Source organism: Phaethon aethereus (genome assembly GCF_964289735.1).
Source record: "Phaethon aethereus genome assembly, chromosome: 17".
Taxonomy (NCBI): domain Eukaryota; kingdom Metazoa; phylum Chordata; class Aves; order Phaethontiformes; family Phaethontidae; genus Phaethon; species Phaethon aethereus.
Window position 1 is genome coordinate 3,686,812 of NC_138593.1, and position 24,143 is coordinate 3,710,954.

General features: G+C 44.3%; 1 protein-coding gene across 1 annotated transcript; it reads right to left on the reverse strand.

The window, feature by feature from the left end:
- Nucleotides 1-192: 192 nt before the first annotated feature.
- RILPL1 (Rab interacting lysosomal protein like 1) lies at nt 193-22,930 on the reverse strand (the record flags this gene model as incomplete). Its single annotated transcript, XM_082007779.1, has 7 exons — nt 193-337; nt 7,034-7,126; nt 7,657-7,829; nt 11,485-11,703; nt 13,039-13,157; nt 17,824-17,974; nt 22,637-22,930. 7 exons carry the CDS (start codon nt 22,928-22,930, stop codon nt 193-195), a joined length of 1,194 nt encoding a protein of 397 aa, XP_081863905.1.
- Between the last annotated feature and the right edge of the window lie 1,213 nt (nt 22,931-24,143).

Sequence of the window (24,143 nt, forward strand, 5' to 3'; positions counted from 1 at the left end):
TTGGATTCTGTTTTCAGCAAACAGTCACCAAGTAAACAGTGAGGGATCCCTTCTCAAGAGTACGTCTCAAACACAAGCACTGAGGTGTGCAAGGCAAATAAAAGTGATGAGCTGCCGGGTTTGTTTACAGAAGCTTCTTGTTACTAGACTGTCGAGATCTACTGTGGTAAACTGAACACCTCAAGGTTTTAGTCACAGGTGCTGCAGGGCTTCTTGTCCTTGTTCGGTGTAGGAGTCATCTTTATTTGAATTTGACCATTCTCCAAAAGTATCCTGGAAGTGGACATTTTTCTGTGATGCCTGCATACGTTTCTTATCACGAGAGAAGAAACTAAACCTTCCGGGAAGGGAGGAGTAAGGGAGGGGAGGGAAAAGAAAGAAGACTGTTTACTGTTTGAAAACACTTCAAACACCCGACACGATACACAGCACAACAAAACACAGAGCAAAAAAATCTGTTTGCATCTGCAAAAATCAAGGCAGTGAAGCCTGATGGGAGTGCATGTCAAAATGTTATTAGAGATGAAGTCATTGCGATCTCAAGCGGTTTGGCTATGGAAGCTTCAAATAAGCTCTAAATGCTGTTGACTCTACAAGGTGCAGGTATCATTTTAGATGTATGTTCCCCCTCCCCCAGCCCTGAGATAAAGCAGCAACACAATACAGGTTAGTTCCTTGGCATAAGTAAAGTGGTATCTTTGGCATTAAATCTGTATAATTTACCATAAACCAGAAATAGAGAATGTTTTTAAGGGTGTCAGCAGGGAAATTCGTAAGATAAGAAATAAGCCTCCACATTTTTATCCTGTGTACAGATTTTGATACATAGACTTGATTCCTGCAAAAATACATGCATAAATGCACATATGTGCACAAGCGTTTGCAGGATGAAGGCTCTAAACAAATGCACGCAAGTGTGGACGTCATTTCCTGTCACACGGCTTGGGTGCTCTAAGATAATGACGTACATGAACCAACAGCCATTTAATACAACAAGAAACTGCCGGCTGACGACAGAGCTAAAAAAACACAGTTGGAAAAATCCTTAGTATCATTTTACTTGTATAGGATGAAGTTACTGGATTAGGCAAATTCAATGTTCGTCATGAGTTCAGTACAAGAGGTGTTAGTGCAGTGTTTAGGTCTGCTGAGAAATGCAAAAGTTGTGGTTCCAGCTACCAAAGGTTGGAATTGGCTGCATAACCTTTTGGTTTCAATGGTGCACTTTGGGAGAGAAATACTGTTTTGCTTGCACAGTACCGAGCATAATGCAGTTCTGATCCAGGACAGGAACTGCTAGATGCTTTTACAGTCAGAGACCATGCAAATACAAACTCAACATTGACAGGTGATGGAATATTTTGTCAGGGCATAAACCTGACCCTGTGTCCATGCCCCACCGTTCTCAGCATTCTTCCTCCACCCACACTCCCTTAAGTCTCCCCTCAGTACCATGATCCCAACCGTCCAAGCCGCCTTGTGCAGACCAGGGAGTTCTGCCTTCGATGTCTCTAGTCACATAGGAGGCTGTATTTGAGTGTCAGATGAGGTTTAAGGCAGCTTTCCTGAAAAAATATCCTATCATACGTGCAGGTAAGCATGATGATAATTAAGAATATCAAGAATATTAAGAATAATTATTTGACTAGAAAGTGATATGAAAAGCTACACAAGTGCGATGCCAGATAACTAACGTTGCTAGCAGGACCTGAACTTTTGCATTTCCTGGCTTCAAATGTGCAGCCTTAATAGCAAAAGGAGTCTTTTGCACTTAATTAGCTTCATACTTTTCTACCACCTTCATCACAGGAGCTCATAAATTCACACACATATGCTATGTCTTTTCAGGGCCAGATCCAATTCCAGCTGATCAAAGAAGTGTCTAGTCACTGAGGCTTTCTGCTGAGCATGTTTGGTTCTGCATGGTCAGGCTTAATATCTTGAAGTCCACACAAAGGACTGCTGTATTTATGCAGTAAGTTTCAAATGTCAAAGTTCAGTAATTTTTCACTTTATCATGAAATTAAGTAAGAGAAAAATATGTTCGTAAATTCTCTACACGAAGCAGAAGGGTTAGGCTTTTTAAATTCCTTCTATAACAATGAAAACTATTATTATGCCTAGAAGACTGTCATGGAGGATGTTTGGAAAAAGCATGTCTGTGTGGAGAGGAAGGGAATTTAAATACTGTGTGGCTGTTGTAAATATAAAGATTGCTAAAGCAGCAGTTCTAATGCAAAGAGACTTTGCAGTAACAATTGTCAGTACGGCAGCCAGGGACAGCCAAGAATAGGATGATAGAATTGATTATGGAGAGCATATACTCTATTGTAAAATACATAATTAAAGACAAAATATACAGTGCGTAGATAGAAAGACATGGAAGCAACAACCTATAATTAACACTGGAAACTAATGTAGATATCAGCCATTACATTCTGTAAATCTAACTAACTGCTTTGTAACAAGTCATTAAAATGACACGGGTTTCTTAAAAAGCATTGGTGTGAACTGTGAATAGGCACGCTTAGTAAGCCAAATTAACAGATGCTGGTTAAAATTGCATATTGCAACAATTTGCTAAGGAGTAACGACTGGTTTAGCATGGTGACATTAAGGCAGAAGATGATAAAATGTCAGTACTTGAGGATGAGCATGGAGGACTACGATGAGTCGTGTACTGACTGGTCATTCTGATTGGCACTTTGTTCTTCTGTGATCCCACAGGCAGCCGATGAGAATGCAACCAGCAGTGCATGTTAACACAGGGTCATGCAAAAGGAAACCACAGTACCAAACATTTAAAAAACAAAATTCCTACAAGGGACACAAGTCTTCTTATTGGCTGCAATGTGGGATCGTCTGGAATCAATCCAGCTGCTACCATGGGCATTATGGCTGTAAAGATCCTGGTCAGGAAAGTACAGACACAGAAGAGATAAGACTGGAGCAAGGGAAAGAAAAAGCATTCCATTAAAAAGAAAAGAGGCAAACATGATACACAGGGTTACTCTGAATTACCAACACAGGACATGTTACAGGGAGAGGTGGATCTGCATCACCCAAGACAGCTCTCCTCAGTGAAATACTCTTAATTTAGAAAAAGCAGTCATTGTAACAGTTTAAATTGCTTTTGAATTTCTGAAAGATACCACTTTTCTGTTGTGAGGCAGGCTGCAATCTGGGTTGGATTTCATCAAGGTATTACCACCTCTAGCAATGCAGAGCAGAGTGCACATTTTTCTTCCCAAGAGACAAACAGGACATACATAATGAAATGAAGGATGAAGGTGTATGTTAAGAAATACAAAACAGGACTCTGCTGTGACTACTGGATATTTGCACAGAAAACAGGGTTAGACAGGACCAGCATTACAGTTAAAGTATTTTACAAATGCTACAGTTGATAGTTTCAAGTTAAAAACCAGTATTGCAGGTGAAATCTTCAAATAACCTCCTATGCAAGCTACTTGGTTAAAGGGCCTGTGTATCTGTTCCAAAAGAACCTGCATTGCTTCACATGCAGAAAGATGCCAACTGCAGGCAGCTAAATACTTATTGAAACCTTGCAGCTACTCTAGCAGAAATGCTTTCTCGCTGGCTAGAAGCAAGACTGTTTTTTGTAAAAGTTCAGCACTTTCACTACGCATTATACAATTCATGCAACTTAGAGGTTGAGAGCACACTGGCTATGTGCTCTCTGCCCAGCCAGCCCCACGCAAACCTGCTAACACACCTTCATCCATACCTGGAACACCCTCTGTTTTTCTAAGGATTCTCCTCAGAGGTTCTCCCTTGTGCCAAACAGTTTTTTGAACTGTGGACTAATGTTAATTAAAGATTAAGTTGAAATCACGAGAGACATTTCACTTGTGACCAAATGCAGCTCTCCCCAACACAGCCACTCTAACTGCTATTCTTAGATTAAAAATGAAAACAAACAAGCAAACGTTGTATCATTAGCAGTAGCTAGGACTTCTGTTTTTACGCATTGTGGCACGGTCCGTGAGCTGCAGAAATGAGACAGACACATCAGCTTTTGTAGACTGCAAGAATAGGAAGAAAACTTATGGTTGTTTCAGGCATTACATCAGTGACAAACAAGCACATATCCTTAAAGAGAAAACAAAAGGGCGTTTTCTGCTCAAAACAGAGGGAGCATTTTTAATCCTTGTACTTTTCCTCCTCAGTAAAGCCTCCTGGTTACATTATTTCATCAAAACTCTGACATGTGATGTGGTAGGGACAAATGTAGAAATCAGTCTGCGATCAGAACTCAGACTTTGCCTGAAATGTGCGAACCCTGGGAGTGAAAAAATGTTGATTTCTGTAACTTCTGTTTTCCTTTCTTTATGGGGATGCAGCACAGAATCACCTGAGCACATCTTAGATGACACAGGCTACATATACGTATGTCTCATTCCCTGAGATACGGCATGGTCAAGAAAAGAAAGGGCATGCACAGGCAAGCACAAGACTTCTCTTGAGAGGACAGCAACAGCATCTCCTATTTTTGTACTTCAGCTGTTTGTTTAATCAGGGGGAAAAGTCTGAAACGACGGGAAAAGCAACCCTGCTTTCCTTTGTAAAGGCGCTCTGCCTGCAGGTACCAGCATTACAAGTTTTCATCACACCCTGAGGTACGGAGAGTTTATGTGTCAGTGTGTTACCCAGAGAGCCATACAGCAAGGTGCTGACAGCACCCTGCCCGGGAGAGGGAGAAGGGAGCTCCGGAGACAGCTCGCAGCAGGCAGGGACTGCAGGTGGGGCAGGAGGGGTGTTATAACAGGGCAGAAGAGATGCTACACTTGGGTTCTTTGTTTCTCCCAGCAGTGAAATTTCCTGTCTTTTTAAAGCCCATCTACAAGTACACTGTTGACAACACACACAGAGAGGAGGGGGGAAAGAAAAGAAACCCACCCTAGACAAATCCTATCCAGACAGGCTGCAAGAATAAGACAAACCTGAAAACTATTACCATCCTTCAGGTTACTTAAGTAGACAGTTTTATCTGCCCTTATTTAATGTGATGGCTAAATGAACAGAGAGCAGAAAGAAACCTAGGGACAGAGCATGGCAGCTAAAGAAAGTCATTTCATCTTAACAGCAGGTCCAATACATGCTTCCACTGTCTGGCAGAAGAGGACTCTCGCCTTTGCTGAAAGGGGCCTAAACAACATGATGTTATGCTTTACTGCGTGCGGTTTTAGTTATATGAATTTAACATAGAATCTGAGAAACAGAAAGGTTAGACAGGTGTCTGAAAATGTGCATTGACTGAATGGTCTGAAGCTTAGCAGGTTTTCACTAAGAAATTAACTGAGAGGAAGAAAGCACTGAGATAACTGGTTGAAAACACTTATGTGCCTCCTGCCATGGCTCCCTGTGTTGCTTCCGCATGTATGCAGAAGGCAGAGTCAAAACTAGTAGCTCGTCAGCATGTGCTCTCTTACAATGTCTGTTTACATTTTTATGCTGCCTTTGCTTCATAAATTGAGCATGGAAACTGCAATCAACCCAAACCAGCCACCCCCTGCAATGGGATAAGCTTTAAAAAGTACTAAAATAAATCTGAAAGAAAAGAGAAGCTTTACAGTTGAGGTCTTGTGAGACAAAGTATCATTATTATCATTCCAGTTGCAGAATGAAAACTTAAGTTTTCAAATTGTATTTCCTAGTCATGTGAGAAGGAGGGTTCTCTCAGCAAACAAAGCAGCACAGACAGAAGCTGGAGTCTATTGAAAATAATCAGAAGTGCTCTCCTGACTTTATGGTGTTTTGGGTCAGTCCATATATTCCAATGGAACTTACAGGGCTGCTGCTATTATTAAACAAGGACTGAAGGTTATGGACATGGGGACAGGATGGAAGAGCTTTTTATGTGGATACAAATGACTGTTCCAAAGTAATTTATGCAGTTAAAAAAGCTAAGCTTCCAGTGTCACAAAAATCGAAAGACTTGATGTAAGATTGCAAGACTTAATTTGGAATTAATAAATGTACAAGGAGGGAGTTTCAACAGACAAATGGATTGGCTAACACTGTGATTTTATAATTAAGTGATACACTAGTAAACGCATACCTCTGACAGTAAGCTTAGCTTTCAAACAGCAACATTAAATACTTCACCCGGAGAAGGTGGGGTTCTTTACAGCCAAGAAAGCTAGCATCCTCTCCAGCAGCAAATTTGTTTAGCAACCAAAAGGTTTTTGTGCTGTACCCATAGTGCAAGTCAGGGTCTAAAAGCTTAGGTCAAGGGGGAAACGGGCACCTTGCTCTCCGCTGCCGACTGCTACAGCTCTGCAGCTGGTTTTGCTTGTGAACAACACTCTTCACGCATCTTCTGATCATGACCTCGAGGCCAGTGGTTTCTGACACTCCACCACCTTAGGATCTGTGTGTTAAGGAACTAGGACTTGCACTTGAACAGAAGCATTGTTCCTACAATCCTTGCACACCAAGATCTGGCACTGACTTCAGTTTTGGGCACACAGGACAGGCTGAGCGGTGCTCTGGATAAGACCACAGTTAGTAGCATCTCCCTTTGGAGTATGACTACGTGGCCCAGACAGGAAAATCCTCTAGAAAGATCAGGTGTCTGTGTTTAAGAGCTCATCAGCTCATACCAGCTATAATAGAACATTGCATCACGGGCTCTTTTAGGGTTAGCCTGAATAGCGTACTTCAGAAGGAAACATTAGAACTGGAGGGGGCTTCTTGGGCACACCAGTCTGGCCCATAAACACAAGCACATGGAGTACTGTTGGAGTCCCTACTGCTGTCTGCATGTAGGGAGCAAAACGTACCACAGGAAATAATCTGAGACTGAAAGTTGTCCCAGATCTAGGCAAAAGTTTTGGCCAAAGCCAACTGCTGTTTCATGATACCTGTAAAGTGCTCCTCCAGTGTCTCTCCCATATACATTGGGGATGCGGTTATCTTTACTTTTAAATTCTTTAAAATTGTCCTACCCATAAGAAACATTTAGTATTTGCAGACTATATCCAGTATCCTTAGAAAATATGCTACTTACAGTCGTTTGATTCCAGATTCGGGCTGAGTTGAAGGTTTTGACTGAATTATGGGTGTAGGTTGAGGGGATCTAGTTTCTTCTTCTGTTTCCTCACTTGAAAGAAAAAAAGATAATTAACATTCTTCTCCCAAGCCATGGAAGCACTTTAAGTTCTAAAATTCAAGCTAAGGTAGTACTGTTGATAAAGGAATGCAAAAAGATCTGTTCAAAGCTCACTGAAATCAATGGGAGATTCTTCTGTCAACCAAGGAACAGGACCTAGAACTGGGTCTCCTTTCAATATTTTCTTCCCATTGTGACAAGGAGAGGGAGGAATGCATTGAATAAAAGTTCTAGAAAAGGTCTAGAAGACCCACTCATCCTTATTTTTGAAGTTCAAAACTCTTAAATGTTTGTAATCTTTCTAAGATTCAGGGGGAACCTGGGAGTTAGGGAAGGACATAGTTTTTCCCAGTTTTGAGGAACCAAATTCAAACTAAAGCTGTATGCTTGCAAACTCTACTTTAAGCGTTTGCAGAAGTATAAGCTTGTTGGACACTATTTAAGAGCACATTTATTATTTTTAGACCTGCCCAATGGCTCCTCTGTGTATAGCATGCAACAGGAGAGGATATCTAACCTACCTTTTGTAATATAAAAGCTCCTCTTGAAGTAGAAATACTTTAGATTTCAATTCATTCCTCTCATGAAGGACATCCCGGAGCTCCTGCAAGGTGAATCTTGGACGATTTGGATCTTTTAAGTCCATTGCCATCTTTTCTGACTCTGAGAGGCAGTCATCATTGTTTGGTTCTGCCTAGGAAGTGAAACGTGGGCTTTAAATTCACCATGTGAGTGCAAGTCTGAGGAGTTTGAAGTATTTATCAGTCTAGTTCCCAACTTCTTCCTTTCAGCACTAGTAAATCCTCTTTTAAGAGAAACACAACAATTTTAAGAGGAAAAAAATGTAGAAGGAATTTGTTTTTCATGTCAGCAAGAACAGCTCAGTGACCTGATCACTTTGTTCTTTCCTGAACGATGACACACACAGAACTGGTGAGACCATGGCAGCCCTCTGAAAGATGATCTGAGCTCTATTTTACCTCTCTTCACCTGGTGTTCAGGAGAAGCTTGACCTACAACCAAAGCCCTGTGCTTACAGGAATCTGTCATAGAGTTACATAATTGGGAAAACAAACACACACCAATTGTTTCTAGCAGGCCTGAACACAGGGTCCAACCTGAGCCACCTTATAGGTGATAAGTTTTTTTGTGGAGAAAATTCCTGTGGAATCCACACTGCCAGAAAGTCCACTGAAAATGTGTAGTTCAATTTCTGATAAATAAGTCAGTTTAAGGAATTCATATTTTTAACAAATCAAACATCAGCCTTTTATATAAACACTGAAAAAACTGCATAGCAAAGGTCATGATAGTTCCTTCCAGCTCCTCCCACAAAGAGATGGCTCCTTTAAATGTAAACAAGTCAAGTGGAGATTTAAGTTTATATCCCCTTAATGCCTTTATTAAAAAAGCAGGATTGGTGTTAGCATCAGGATCTGCTACAAAGTGGAAGAAAATTGCAGATGGATGCTACATGAGGCATTTATACACGTGTACCCTTGTCTCTTCTTTTCTTCTGAGAAGAGTCCACTGGAAGCTTGGAGGAATATTATCTTCCACCCCCAGTTTCGGTGGCTCCCAACAAGGCAGAACTTGCAGTCTAGGCACATGGTTGGGTTCCCAGGCCTGTGGGGCTGCTTCCTGTCACGCAGGTAGACTCTAGCACTTGTACAGAACTATTTGGCCCCAACTCCTTGTGAAGATGTCATCTGTATAAACACAGACGACCACCATTTAGGTCTTCTACTGTTGTAGCCACTTCAGTGGCTGCACAGAGCTGAGGACCAGTAAATAAGAAGTCACAAGCTTCTGGGAAGCATACTCAGAATCAAGATGCTGAAAAGCAGCTACAAGCCTTTAGAGGTCTGCAGGATTTCCAACAATACAAATAAATACAGGGCACTCTGTCCAGCAAAGTACATTTGAAATGGGATGCTTTTTGCAAGGACTGACTAGAGGCCAGGAGATGAAATCAGAGATGCCAGCAGCCAGGTCAGCCACCCGCCCTCTTAGTAGGATGCCAAGACCAGAGTCTCAGAGCTCCTGTGTTGCAGTGATGCCTCTCTGGGATACAAGCTGGACATTTGAGGAGCTAAGCACTGACATTCTTAAACCATGTCCATTTTTTGTAAGTCTGATCTCTCCCTCTTTTGTGCTTGTGTTTGTGAAACAGTTTTTCTATCTATTGATGCATGATTTTAGGTTAAACTTGTCTGGGCTAAGGTTGGTGCATTATCAATTTCTACAGCAGGAATTGCAGTCCTTGTCCTGCAAAGACAAAGCAGCAGAGCAGTGCCCACTTGTCCGTTTGTTTGATTCACTCCATTCAGCCAAATGCATTTCTTTACACAGACTACAATAAAGATTGATGCAACCTAACAAGGAGTTCAAAAGAAATTACCCAAATACTTTTCCTCTTCTTCAACCCTCTGGACTAGGGTCTGAGACGATGCCTCTTCTTTTGCTGGTATATTTGCTCCACACCTTTGCCCAAATAAGCTATTTTTGCTAAGTTTTGCTCAAATCAGCAAAGACTGAGCAGCTGGTAGCTAATGTGAATATACTTGAAGCCAACAAGCAACGTCCATTCCAGAGCATGCAGCTATTCTAGCTTTCTGCGTGCCACTGCAATTCCTGTCTAACTATCATCCTGGCAGAGAGAGCGGAGAATGGCTCTAATTAGAAGAGGCACCATTGCCACGGAACTGATGAGTTAGAGAGAGGTAAAGAATGCATCCTTTCTCTCCAGAGACTGAAGACACTTTCACTCCTGCTGGCTCCACGCCTAGGCTCCACAGCCCCATTTACAAAGCTGGGTGCCCTGGCTGAATTAACAGCTATGAAATCATCCTCTTCATTATTAATACAGTGTTTGCTCAATTCAGCAGTGACGTGGTAACACAACACTGGCTGTAACATTCCAGGAGGACCAGGGTACCCCATAAGCCTTTGCTTCTGCTTCTTGATGTATATTCCTGCCTACAACAAGTGAATTGGCTGTTTCGCTCTCTGCTGCAGTCTATCAGGCATTTACAATGCCTCTTGGTACTGGAGCTCTTACCAGCGCATCCAGCCAAAGAGCTCTACATGACAGTGCTCTTCTAAGTTCTTTCATATCGTGACAGCTGTTATCCTATTTTGTGCTCTTCTAAGAGCAGCATTAGGAAAGGGAAATACAGCACATTTGCTTTAGTAAGACAGAAGTAGTGTCACATGCACAAAGAAAAATAATAGGAACCCTAAAGAGGACTAAGGGATGCAACAGACCAGAGATGCATCTTTTTCTCAGGAAGCTCCCCTCAAGTTTGCATTCCTTCCGCTCTGATCTTGGCAACAACTCAATTTGCAGATTGCCACTTTGCAAGTACTTGAGTATGCAAGCAGTAACATTTGCTTCTCATGAGCATTTGTGCTAGTAACACTTCACTGCACAAATTATAATAGGAAGCAAAAGCAGAAATAAGGCCAAAGTTGGTTCCTCTAAAAGGTGCCTTTGAATATGATATGTTGATTTGGTAGCAATAGACCAGCTTAGTCCTGACAGATCAAAAGTGCCATAAGCACCGCGAGGACCAAGTGTGCAGAGTTCTGCATTGCCTCTGGGACCACTTCTGACACAATTTCTTTTCTACTATGGTTCATGTGCCACCACTATCCCAGTGCATTGCACCTTTGGGACCTATTAGGGCTTGCATATTTGCATACTCTGCAATGCTTAAGCTACTCGCCAGCTGTTTACCTTTTGGAAACCCCAGACTGTTTAAGGGATCAGTTTGTTTTCCTTTGAGGGAAGGGGTTGATGTGGACAAACAAAATGAAGCCAAACATACTAATACAGCACTACCAAAACACTACCTTCCTCCAGTACAAACTAGCAGCTGATACTCCAGAGGTTTTGGATTGCTTCATGATGTTTTTAATAGAACACACTTTTTTGAGGCAATGATTTGTTCTGATATCTGGCAAATTCTGCAGCCCAGTGCATGACCCAAAGGTTACACTTCCTAGGACAGGTGATGGGTAGCCAAGTCTAAGGGGAGAGCTGTTCTCTAACGCAGACATCCCACTGCTAACTTGTGCTGCCACTCTGCCTTCTGTGAGACAGAAGGTTTCCTCCTTTAGGAAGGAAGGTTCTGTTCCACTGGGTCATCATCCACCCTAACGGAGCCTTTCCAGTCACAGTGCAATGAGTGACGTTGCTCTCTCTATGTCAAACCTGAACACAAGATGCTGTCCTCAAGTACCACCATTGCCTCTGATGTGTATCAATCACTTTTATCCAGAAAACAGGTACTTGGTCCAAAGCTTTTTAAAAGGCTGCTTAAAAAGCGATTTAAAGTGCCTCTTACCTTTACTTCCTCCCCATTTTGGCTGTCCTCACCCTGCAGCTTTTCTCTCAGTTTCCCCAGCTCTGCTCGCAGGTTGCCCATCTCCTGCTCCTTGGTTTGCAGATACGCTTCTAACTCCACCTTCTGCTCAATCAGCGCCTTCCCCTGAGCCTCAACAACAGTGATCCGGTGCCGCAGGTCATGGTTAATTTTCATTAGCCTGTTCTGTTGCTGCTGAAGCTGTAAAATATTGATGCAATAGGTCAGCATCCATTCAGCCATCAGCCATAATGCCCAAGTGCCAAACATCATGTTAAAGGAAAAGTAGTGGGTTCCTGTTGAATTTAATCTGGAAAATTCTCCCCCCTCCTCACATACAGATTAGGTTTTTTTTAATATCTAATTATCTACTACAGTTGCAGTCACCAAAATTCAATTGGTTTCTAGAGTAAAGAGGTGTTTTCCCCTTAGCACACGGGAATTCTCCAGGTAAATGCAAATCCATCACTTCTGATATTATGTTTCAAAAGAAGCTAAGTTCAAAGATAGGGTGGCTTATGGGATCCTAAATCAAATCTTACCCCAGAGTAGAAGAAAGACAAGACAGAGGAATCCTTAGTATTAAATTTATAATATAAGTACTTTGCTTTGAGCTCTTGGGCTCTCTTAAAAGACAGGATGTGACCTGCTGGGCATTGCGTGGGCAGCACCAATTTGAAAGGCCACAGCACCTTCCAGAGGGACTTGGATAGAGCAGAGATCACCTAGGTCTGGCCCTCACTGGCACCAGAAAAGTTCCATGGCCTGAGGTGATGCAGCGTGAGGATGGGAAGCAAAATGTGGGTAAGGAGGTCATTCCTCCTGACACAGAAAGGACCAAGATATCATGTGACTCCCAAAGTCACAGTGGAGTCTCTGATTCATCTAAGACTAAACCCAAATCTCTTCTGCTGTGGTCCCCCGGGCCACCCCTCCTCTCAGTGACATTCTGTTCACTGCTGGCAAAAGTACATGAGCTGGGCTGGGCTCAGGCCCCTTCCTCCTACCCCCTTCCTGTGCAAAGAGGTAATGCCCATTGCATCCCTGGTGTGAGAGTGCGTGTGTGGAGTCCCCGATGACAAACTCCGCAGAGAGGATATGTAAAATATACAGTAGCCCACCCACCCTCAGCAGGGGTCTCTCGAGGGGGGCGAGGCATGGGGGTGCACTGCCAAAGGAGAGAGAGATTCAAGAACCAGAGAAACTTATGTGTCCTGTTCCCACAGAAGGGGAGAGGTATCAGGTCTTTAAGGAAACAAACGAAATAACCTGTCCTTCCCCCATCTTCCTCTCTCGTTATGCTGGTTTCCAGTCATGTTCCAGGTGTGTCTGGTCCTGAATGCAGCAAAGGGGGTGTGTGTCTGCACTGAAGACCGCCTAATCATTTTGGACACTCCACAGTTATGCCAGACGCTTCAGTTACTGAACTAACAATCTGGCATTGCTTGCAAATGCTACATTAACTTAAAACTTGAAACCAGGCTATGGAAGTATGGGTGAGAAAGAAGAGAAATAGGAAGACTAAGAACCACTTACAGCCTCTACATCCTCATTTTTAAGTCCAAGTTCCCGATCCTTTGCTCTGATTTCATCCCTCTGTTTGTCTACCACTTCTTTCAGCTTCTTCATGACTTGCCGCTCCCTCTCTGACATTCCTGGTTAAAAAAGAACACAGAAAACAAATTAAGGACAATCAGGATCTGCTGAGACTGAGAACAATAACAATGAGAAATATTTAGGTAAAGACTCTGGAAGTTGCCTGCTGGTAGAATTACAGAGAAGCTGTTGGAAGATGCTTTCAAGGTTACTTGAAGGGTAAGAGAGAAAATAGATGACACAATCCACTCCATAAAGCCACTGCACAGGAACTCCTTAAAAAAAGGAACTGACAGTCCTCAGAAACATTTATAACAGTGGGCTGACACTGCTACATCTTGCTGTCTCAGTATGCACTGTGCCCCAGGGAGCTTGGTTATCTGTGCTAATCTGTAGAATCAGCTGGCCAATGCCTCATGAAAATTGTAAAAAAGACGGTCTGGATCCTCAGCAAGGTCTAAACAACACATCACTATTGTGGATTGCATCTAAATCCAAACCAGATGAGATGCACTGGACTAGAATGATTTTATGTTAAAACCCAGTTTTGTGTTGTGTGAAAGGGAGATGAAGCAGAACCTTCAGAGGGTACCCCCACCCTAAATCTAGAACGGAAATTTAGCCTGAATTATGGCTACATATTTTCTCCTCATGTTTTGCAACCCTTTCTCCATCCTATTGTGTGATAATTTCTATTTAGAATAACTGTACTTCAGAGAAAAATGCTACATGGCATTTCACTTGTGAAAGATGTTTGGAACATTGCCAAGAATCCAACATTGATCCTGTTCGAAAATAAATAAAGGATTAGATTAACCTGAAATCTGATAATTTCATTAGGATTCATTTTCTGAATCATTAGGAAATGTCATAAATCACAAAACTGGAAGCATTCTTCCATTATTTGCCATTGTGGAGATAATCAGGAACTGGCACTACAGTCACGCACTTTTCAGAGCAAACACAGACCAGATGATTTAACTTGATGAGATGATAAATCTACCACACTAACTTTTGCTGATAACTGCACAGAGACATGCAGTTTGATGGTCCTAAACTACCACATAAAATCACATTGCACAACATCCCATAGGATAGCTTGAAGATGAAAGCCTGTGATCAGGACAGTGTGTGGCTGCTCTGGCCGAAGTCCAGTCCAAGCAGAAGCTCAAATCCAGGGTCTACTGCTGTCTCGTTCTAGTATCTTTGGCAAAGTGCTTAGTTACGTGGGTCGTCAGCTTCTTCCATTTATGAACTGCGAGTGGTGATAATTCGCTCACTCCTCTGGAGTGGCTGGAAAGCCACTTCCTTTTTAAAGTGAAACTTTCGTTTTCTAAAGTGAAACTTTAGCCTGTGGTTTCACCCCAGTAGGAGCTAGGAATAGTGAGTGTAGCTATATTCATTAGTACTTCTGAGATGCTTTGAGATCTCTAGATATTTAAAGCATTAAGTACCATTTCAGTGCTGACTGCTTTTCCTCCCACTGTGCTCATTTTTCTCCGTAACATTTAGTGAACATAAAAGTCTTCAATTGTGCGCACAGATCACTACATTATCATTTTTATTTCAAGAGGAGGGGAAAGGAAAGGTGGGTAGTGTTTGTGAAACAGCCACATCTTCTTCCACTTCCTCAGGCAGGCACTGGGGAAGACAAGAAGATCACTAAGTGCCCTAAAAGTAACTATCTCCAAATGATTCAAACTCTAATAACTGCAAGATTTCAAATTACACACCCAGCTGGCTTCCCTAGGCACATCCTACGAGCAGCTTCCTGTGGATTGCTGTGATCATAGCATTGTTTGAGCAAGAGAAAGGAAAGCAGCTGGGGAAAAAAAAAAAGGACAAGAAAGAAAAAAAGCAACATTCTTTAGGTTTATGTTTAGGGACATGTTTACTGTTGTGTTTATACAACATCTACAACAGGACAAAGTGCCAGTCAAGGCCTGTGGCACTATGCCACTACCTACATATTCAGAATAGAAGTTTGCCTCCAATTTTGAAAGGGAATTGTAGGCTCCTCAGGAGCCTAGCACAAGAGGTTCACACAACTGTTGACATCCTGCTGCTTGTCTATATTACCACAGCCAGTGTGAGACAGCAGCTCCCCTCGTTGCTGTGAAACAGCAGCCTGCTTGTCCTGTTTGACACATGTTGGGTCAAGCTTGCTTGTGGCATTTTACTAGGATATTCCAATCAGTCAGCACCATCAAGTAATGCTCAGTTTGAACCTGGGAGGAGCAGCATTAAAGGATGTTGCAGGCTCACCTCTAACTCTGTGTGTTTTGTGTTCTGCCACATGTCCTTTCACATGAACCCGGCTCTGCTCAGACTCTCAGCAGATGCCCTCTGTGTAGAACACTCCTGTTTAGATAGGATTGCCTCTGCTTCTCTCATAAACACCCTCATTACACTGAAGTGAGGCCCTGTAAACTCTGACGTGACCATTAATTGGCAAAGGACTGAACCTCAGTCTTGCACATCCCAATCACTGGCCTCTGTTGCCTGTGCTAAAAATAACTCTGTCTGGTGAGCAAGCGGCAAGCTGTTAATCCCACGGGTTAGCCGCTAAGGGGAGACATGATCACAATACTAAATCATGCTGAGATACGAAGACTGGAGTCTACTCAAAGTTAGTCCAGCTAACAAAGTATTTAGCTTAAAAACCTGCTTCTGTAGACTCTACATGCCTCAGATAAATGATGGAGATTGAAAAAAAGTAGTATGACTGCTTTTTGACACTATCCAAACAAGTCATTTAAGACAAACCTATCCCCATTCATTAATGACAAAATTTCCTAAAAGGGAAACAGTTGTGTTTGATATAATAGGTCCCAATAATAAGCTGGGGTTCCTATAAATTAACGTGATTTGACTTAAACTGATGATTTCAGCCAAATATCAGTGATCCCAGAATCTGATCTCTGGAATGGTTTTATGCGTTTTGTTTGTGTTATTATACTTGGGTACCCACAGTAAAAATAACATGAAAAGCATGTCTGGCATTTGCTTGGCTAGCTGAATGTGAAGAGTATGGCTATATTTAAATACAAGCGCATGAGCTGCAGTGAGCTAGATATCCACTGGGGGGGGGCGGGCAGGGAAGAAAACAAAGGGGAAGCTGGTTCTTTATAATGAAATGTCATAGTCTTCATGGTCCGTGACTCATCACTGCCATTCTGAAATTTTGCATGGAGTTTGTGAGGCTGATGTTGAGCTACTTCTTTGCCATTAATTAACTCCTAAACTGAAAGCATTGCATTTGTTTTATAAAAGTGATGATCTTGAGAGGTTTAACAATTTTTACTTTTTGAAGATTTTATTATACTTGTCCGCAGGGCAAGTGAGCAGTACTCAGCCTCTAGGAGAAAGCAAGTCCAACTTTGGCAGTGTTGGACAGTTTCTTCCACCTACAGCAAACCTCCACTTAATCCAACCTCCAGGTCTGGAAAAGGATAGCTCCTTGTTCCTAATACTTTACTGGAGAGCTGCAATGGCTCAGCTGTGTGGTCTGGTTTTCAGATCGGCCAGTGACTTCACACACTACACACAGGATGCTAGCTAGCCTTCTGAGGGAGCCATGGCTTTATGGACAATCAGAACCTACTGTGAAAGTGGAGCTGTGGCTTGAAGCCGTGGACCAGAGTCCTGTCCACATACAAATAGTTCAGGAAGCCACCCACTTCCAGACTGACTCACCATCACAGGCATGTTTTGCTGCTGGAGTGATGCTATTACCATTCTCAGCTGTCCACCCCATCTCCCAGCTCAAGGCTGCCTCATCCCCAAAGCTGCACAGTCACTTTTTTAAACTGCCCAGCTTAAACCCCAGCAAAGTATCAGGAAATGGACATAGTAGCCAGTGGCCTCAAATGATGTGCTAGGAACTGTGGAGCAAATAGACATCTGTTCATCTGCCCCTGCCCTTGGGAAAGAGCTATTTGCTGAACTGTGGGTGAGAGCTGAGGATGGCAATTTTTTCAGTTGCTGCAGTGAAATCTACCTGTACCTGCAAGTCGGAATCTTACGTCTTGAACTTCATTCTGCCTCAAGAAAGAAGTTGCCCACAAGTTGGTTGTTTCAACTCTTTAGGATTCACCCACTCCCTGGATTATAAATCTCTTCACTTACTCTAAATTGGCTACAAGTCCCAAACAAGTGAGGGAACCCTAAAGGCAGGTAAACCAAGTAAAATCAGTCTCTCCTATTCTAGGAGAATATTGTGATGCTCTCCTAGAATATCTCCATATGGTAGACTGATATATTCAGACAAAGAAGCCTTGATTTGCTGCTTTACAAACAGCTATCCCGAACAGATCAACTGTTTCACTTTTGTGCATAATGGTGTGAAATAAACATTGCTGAATGGATTATTCTGCTTGTACTAGAAAACATGAGGGCTTAAGAATGTTTTTTGCAAAATGCGAGCTAAAAAGAAGAAAAAAGTGATAGACCAAAAAAAAAAAAAAAAGGAAGCTAGACTTTACTGTCAGAGGTGCTTCTCTGACAAACAAAAAGCTGTTCAGGTTTTTCTTTCCCTCCTACCCACACCTCTTATGTCTTCGGTGTCACCATGTATGCAGAGATTTTCCAATCAGGTAAAGAGAGACCAAACCCCAGACCTGCATTAGTCGATAGGAAAAAGCCAAAATATCCAGACAAAGTATTTTGATAAAGTATTGCTTTTTATAATAAAAGCATGTACTGAATTTGAAGTATCAAACTTGCCTTCATGCTTCTGAAATTCCTCTTCAGTGAAATTAATGTCTTTGTGAGACAAGTTTGTCATCAGTTGTTTATTCTCCTCTTGCAGCTGTGCAATTTGGGTAAGAAGGTCCTGTGCTTCCCCTCTCCAGACATCCTCCACAAGTTCTAATTCCTAAAGGGTAGACCGGGACAACACATTTATATTTTTAAACATGTTAAAAGTCTTTGACTGGACTATTTACAGATCAAACTAGTAACAATCCTACTGTAATTCTTCTAAAAAACAATTAAATGAGACTACCTTGACTTTCTTAGAAGACATCTACTTTTCTAATGTCAGCATCAAGAAACCAACTATGAAAGTCTCCTTTTGCTATATGCTGAATGTAAATACACGAGGAGATAATTCCTGATCCACACATTTTTGATGTGCAAGTTACCCAAAGGATGGCTCCTTATGCCCCATTTTGCTGTGAGGACCAGATTAAGGGAACTGCTGTGTTAGGCAAGATAACCAAACATGAGCAACAATTACCTCCTGCATCCTAGGAAGCAGCTGCAAAGGCTGTTATAAATGCCCCAGAAACATCACACTGTGTGGGCCAGAGGAGCCAGGATTAGGCATGCTCATTTTTGAAAGAGTAGCATCTCTAGTCTAAATTTCTGTTATGAAACACAAGTGTAAAATAGTGAGGGCATGATACAGTGCCGCAAACCCAGAGCTCCTAGTCCACATGGTAAACACAAGACAAAACCATGCTGCTTCTTATGTAAATTGTTCTATATGGAATGTCTTGAGTGGTATCTATGTTAGCAGCAGTGAGACGAGTCAACACAACGGCTCTCATTTGTCAGGACACTGTGTGTCAAGAGCAGCTGTCACCAATCCCTGTAAAGGTCAAATTAGGACAAAAAATATAAAGTCCTCAAGGAAAAAGAGTTGTATTTAGAGCTTTATTTGTTCCAAAAGCCTTTGCCATAAATCATACTTCTGCAGTGGGGGACATTCTCTGCTCTATTTTCATGTATGTGCTTCAAACAAAAAAAGCTGCATGCAAATCACCGGAGCCAGGCTGAGTCACTTGCTGACTTTTACATTCATCCAGCATGGCCCTTTCCTACCTAACAACAAAACACATTCAGACAACAACCCCGCCAAGCACAGCTCTAAGCTAAAATAAGCTCTGCTGAGAGATTAAAGGATAGCTTTCTGCTTTGAATGTATGCTCTGATAATGGGAAATCATGTTTCTGTTGACTTTTGGGTCCAAATGCCATTTCATTCCAGCATTTATTACTGCATTGCTGTCATTTTGTAACTCTTGCTAAAAGTTTTGCAGAAGATGCTACATGACAAACAGATTATAAGTAACATACAGGTGTTGTAAGCTATGCAGACTTAATAATTAAGTAGTAAAGAAAATTTCATCAATCACCTCTATTTTACTTGAAACCCTTTACCCTGAGAAAAAAACCCAAATCTGTAAAGAAACTTTATACTGCCAAATACCTAGACTATTTACTGTGATGCTGCATGTTACAACTCTAGCTAAAATAATGCGCTGACCTAGTTTAGATAATAAACCAGCACATTCATCAGTTAGAAGCATACTGATAAAAACAAAATAGAACACACAAAAACTCAAACTATCTGAACTGTTATCATTTAGGTGTGGCTGCACTGTAAACACACAACTATATTAAGGTTTGCCTAGGCAAACTTTCTTATTTATTGCTTTTGAAAAGCCCAATGAATTGGAGCAGAAATTAACTTCTGAAGACTCATTAGTAGAAATATCAGACAGAGGAGGCAGATCTATGGGCCAGTAGGTGCCAGCCAGCTCAAGAAACTCCAGGCAGCGCTAAGCCAGGTTTATAGGCAAAACAGATTAACATCTAAAGATTTTAAGTGCTAAAATCTCATAAACTGATGCTTGCAAAGACCACTAAAAGCTTGTCTGGATTGTTTTGTGGAGGCTTTTGGGTCACAACTATTTCTCAGTCTCTGGCTTTTTCTGCTTAGCAGTACCCGTCCTGTGAAAGAGTTAGTCTTCAAACCCTCACACTGGAACGCAGATGGATGCGACACTACTGTTCTATAGGGACTTGATGTAGTAGGAATAAACTCGATTTAAAAAAAAGGTCTCTCTCATGTATTTTATTTTCCCTGTTAAAATACATTTCCACCACAGTTTTGTCTGGATTGTCTGAACGCTCCGTGAGCCATTTCCTGACTATTCAAGAAGCTGGCAGAGTAGTTAACTGGCAGGGGATGACCTGACATCTGGCAAGTACAGTGTTATGCAGTCGACATGTTCAGGAAACTTTTTAACACATATATGAACTTCAGCAGCATCTACACAGAACATCAACTTGTACAATGATACTGGTGTTGCTACCGGGCCCAGGTCAGTATCCACCACACAGCATTTTGTAAATATCTGAGATAAAGAATTACTGTTGACTGGCAATACAGTGGTCTCTGTGCAATCCAGGGGGAGATGTGATTTATTGCAGTTCTTCCCAGCGGTGACATGCCCTCAAAAAACCTTCTGGCAGCTAGGGCTCAGGAAGAGCTAATTTGATTCTAGCAGAGGGCCCAGACACAGAATGGGACCAGCACAACAGACCACCCACTTGCCTCCAAGTTAGACCTGTTAGAAGAACAAAGGCACAGGTTTGGTCCGTGTACTTATATCTATTCTCTAGACCATCTAACTTCATACTCCTGGAGACTTACCAGGGTTTTATACATTAAAGATCTTCTACCATCCTTTTCAGAGATACTGCCCTGAGACTTCTGCTGCAAAATGTTGCAGGAATTATCACAGAATCACAGAATCACTAGGTTGGAAAGGACCTTCAAGATCATCAAGTCCAACCATTAATCCAGTGCCACCATGTTCCCTAAACCATGTCTTGAAGCGCCACATCCACACGTTTTTTGAACACTTCCAGAGATGGCGACTCCACCACCTCCCTGGGCAGCCTGTTCCAATGCCTGACCACCCTCTCGGTGAAGAAATTTTTCCTAATATCCAATCTAAACCTCCCCTGGCGCAACTTGAGGCCATTTCCTCTCGTCCTATCACTAGTTACTTGGGAGAAGAGACCAACACCCTCATCGCCACAACCCCCTTTCAGGTAGTTGTAGAGAGCGATGAGGTCTCCCCTCAGCCTCCTCTTCTCCAGACTAAACAATCCCAGTTCCCTCAGCCGCTCCTCATAAGACTTGTGCTCCAGCCCCCTCACCAGCTTCGTTGCCCTTCTCTGGACACGCTCCAGCACCTCAACATCCTTCTTGTAGTGAGGGGCCCAAAACTGAACACAGGATTCAAGGTGCAGCCTCACCAGTGCCGAGTACAGGGGCACAATCACTTCCCTACTCCTGCTGGCCACACTATTCCTGATACAGGCCAGGACGCTGTTGGCCTTCTTGGCCACCTGGGCACACTGCCGGCTCATATTCAGCCGGCTGTCAACCAGCACCCCCAGGTCCCTTTCCACCGGGCTGCTCTCCAGCCACTCCTCCCCAAGCCTGTAGCATTGCATGGGGTTGTTGTGGTCAAAGTGCAGGACCCTGCACTTGGCCTTATTAAACCTCATACAGTTGGCCTCTGCCCATCGATCCAGCCTGTCCAGATCCCTCTGCAGAGCCCTCCTACCCTCCAGCAGATCAACACTCCCACTCAACTTGGTGTCATCTGCAAACTTACTGAGGGAGCACTCAATTCCCTCATCCAGATAGTCAATAAAGATATTGAATAAGACTGGCCCCAGAACCGAGCCCTGGGGAACACCGCTTGTGACCGGAAAAATCCTGGATTTTTCACATGCTAAGCAAAAGTCCCCTACCTGACTCTTTTTAAAAGATAAAACGTGAATTTAGTTGAATTAAAGCCAACTTTTAACGTTTGAGATCTCTCTTCCAGAAATTCCCTGTCTCCTCTTTATCCTGAATCTGTGTGTGCAAGTAGGAATGGCATGAGGCTGCAATCATCATGATTTAGCAGAGACACTTATTAGAAAAAACATTTCTTTAAATCAGTTATCTGGATGGTTTAAAGAGTAGATCTGCCGCTTCCACTGCGGTAAGCAGAGCAGCTCATGCTGTCCCACCACATGAGTAACAGGAAATGGGAAATGATCTCTACCTTGCGCTTTTATGGGAGTGGGGTCAGGGACACTATGACCGCCCCAGATGAAGCCAAGGGACAACATCTTACCATCAGAGGACGGAGCAGGAATCTGGGAGAGCGCTCTTCCCTACTCTTCAGCTCTAACACTGCCCTGAAATCACTTGATCCTCCATATCTCTCTCCTATGACTTGCCTACCCGATGACTGTGCCAGGAAGACCAGACTGCTAAATCATTCACAGCTCTGGAGAGAAAAGTGTATTATTGTCAGTGACCTTTCCTGGCCTAGCAGGAAGCAGCACTATCCTCTCATCGGGAGGGGGGATGGCGCAGGAGTCCTAATCGGGGAGACACAAGAGGAAGGAAATGTAGTGACTGGGGAGGGGGTGGAGAAAGGGAAGGAGGGAGGAAACTTCCAGGAGGGAAGGGAAAAAAGCCAACAACACACCCAAACCCTCAGCGACGCTGAGGCAACATCCACGCAGAGCCTGTGCGCCGTCCCCGGCCGCCCCACACGCCCGCCCCGCCCGCTCCCCACCGGCTCCGCGGCGCCCCGGCCCGCACCCCAGCCTCCCTCTTTGTTTTACCCAGCTGCCGCCGAGGGGGGCGGCGGCGACGGAGACGCCGGGTCCCGGCTCTGTCCCAGGCCGGCGGGGGCAGCCCTGCCCCGCCGCGTGCCCCCGGCCCCTGCTCGTACCTTCTGGTGCTTCCGCTCCTTCTCGATGCGGTCCATCCTCTCCAGGCGCAGGCGGTCGAGCTCCAGGCGCAGCTCCTCCATCTCGGGGTTGATGTGGTTGCGGCTCACCAGCACCTCCAGGATCTCCAGCACCCGCACCACCTTGGGCATGAGGCGGGCGATGGCCTCGCAGCCGTGCTGGTCAATCACCCGCTCAAACTCCTGCCCCACGGCCGAGGCGATATCGTAGACGTCCATGACCGTCAGCTCCGCCGCGTTCTTCTCCAGGGCGGGCGGCGCCCCGCCGCCGTCCATGGCTCGCCCGGCCCCGCGGCGCCCTCATAGGCGGCGGCGGAGCGCTCTCCTGGCGGGGCGCGCCCTCCGGCAGCCGACCCCTGCTCACCCGGCGTCCCCCTCACACGGGCCGCAACTCTCGCGAACTCCGGCGGGGGGAGAGGTGTGTTTAAACTTGGCCGGGCGGCGTGAGGGGAGCGGCGGCAGGAGGGCGGGCGCGGCTTCCCCGCTCTCGCCCCGCCGCTCGGGGCCAATGGCAGGCGCCGGGCGGGCCGGGGGAGGCCCCGCGCATGCGCGCGGTCGCCGCGCCTCGCCGGGCTGCGGGCGGTACGGCGGGGCCGCGGGCTCGCCGGTTCCCGGGGCGGATCCCGCCGGGAGGAGGCGGGGTGCGGATGGCGGCTCTCCCTGCGCGGGGCGAGAGGAGCCTCACCAAAGGCGGGTGCTCTTCGCTTGCTGCTTGCGTTGAGTCGCTTCAGCAGCGGGATTGTCGGGAGTATCGACCTCTTCTGCCCAAGGCCCCATCCGGGGATGATAACCGCATCTTTGAGGGGTCTGAAGTCACGCCCACGCGTGTTGAGGATTCTGGACCCCACGTTGACGGAAGCCAGCACCGAAGTGGGTTCGCAGCAGTGGCAGGGCCGCAGCGGTGTGTCGGTAGCACCATGGTGCCCAAGAGCGAGCGCAGCACCTGAGTCCAAAGCTGATTTGTACGGCACCGGGACGGAAGGAGGAAAGATGGCCCCCTGCTCCAAAAGAGGACGAAGGCTCATGGACGGCTGCAGGCAAACGTAACGGGGTGAACAAGTCGTTCTGCAGGAGGGCAAGGGTCGCACACACAGCAGCTCGTGTGTTCTTAGGGCTTTTAGGGCCTTGCTCTGCAAGAGCAGAGTCAGAGAGTCTTTATGCCTGGACACGTTTAGAGTGTCAATGGAGATTTTATACGTACAGGTAGTTTGCTGGCACGAATCCACCTACAGAGAAATTTAAACGAAAATGTATTTTTTTGGTTAAGTTTTTCAGTATTTTTGCCTTCAGGTGTGTCTGTGCACTTTTAAATGTGCTTATCCTCAGAGTGTTTAGTAAGGGGTGCTCCGGATGAGTCTTTACAGTTAAATTAAATGTGCCCTGAAATAATTTTAGGTCCCAGCCCTGCCACTTGCTGTATGCAATGTAGGAATAACACATTATATTTTGGACAAGATGCTATGAATAATGTCAAACACTGGAACTGGTC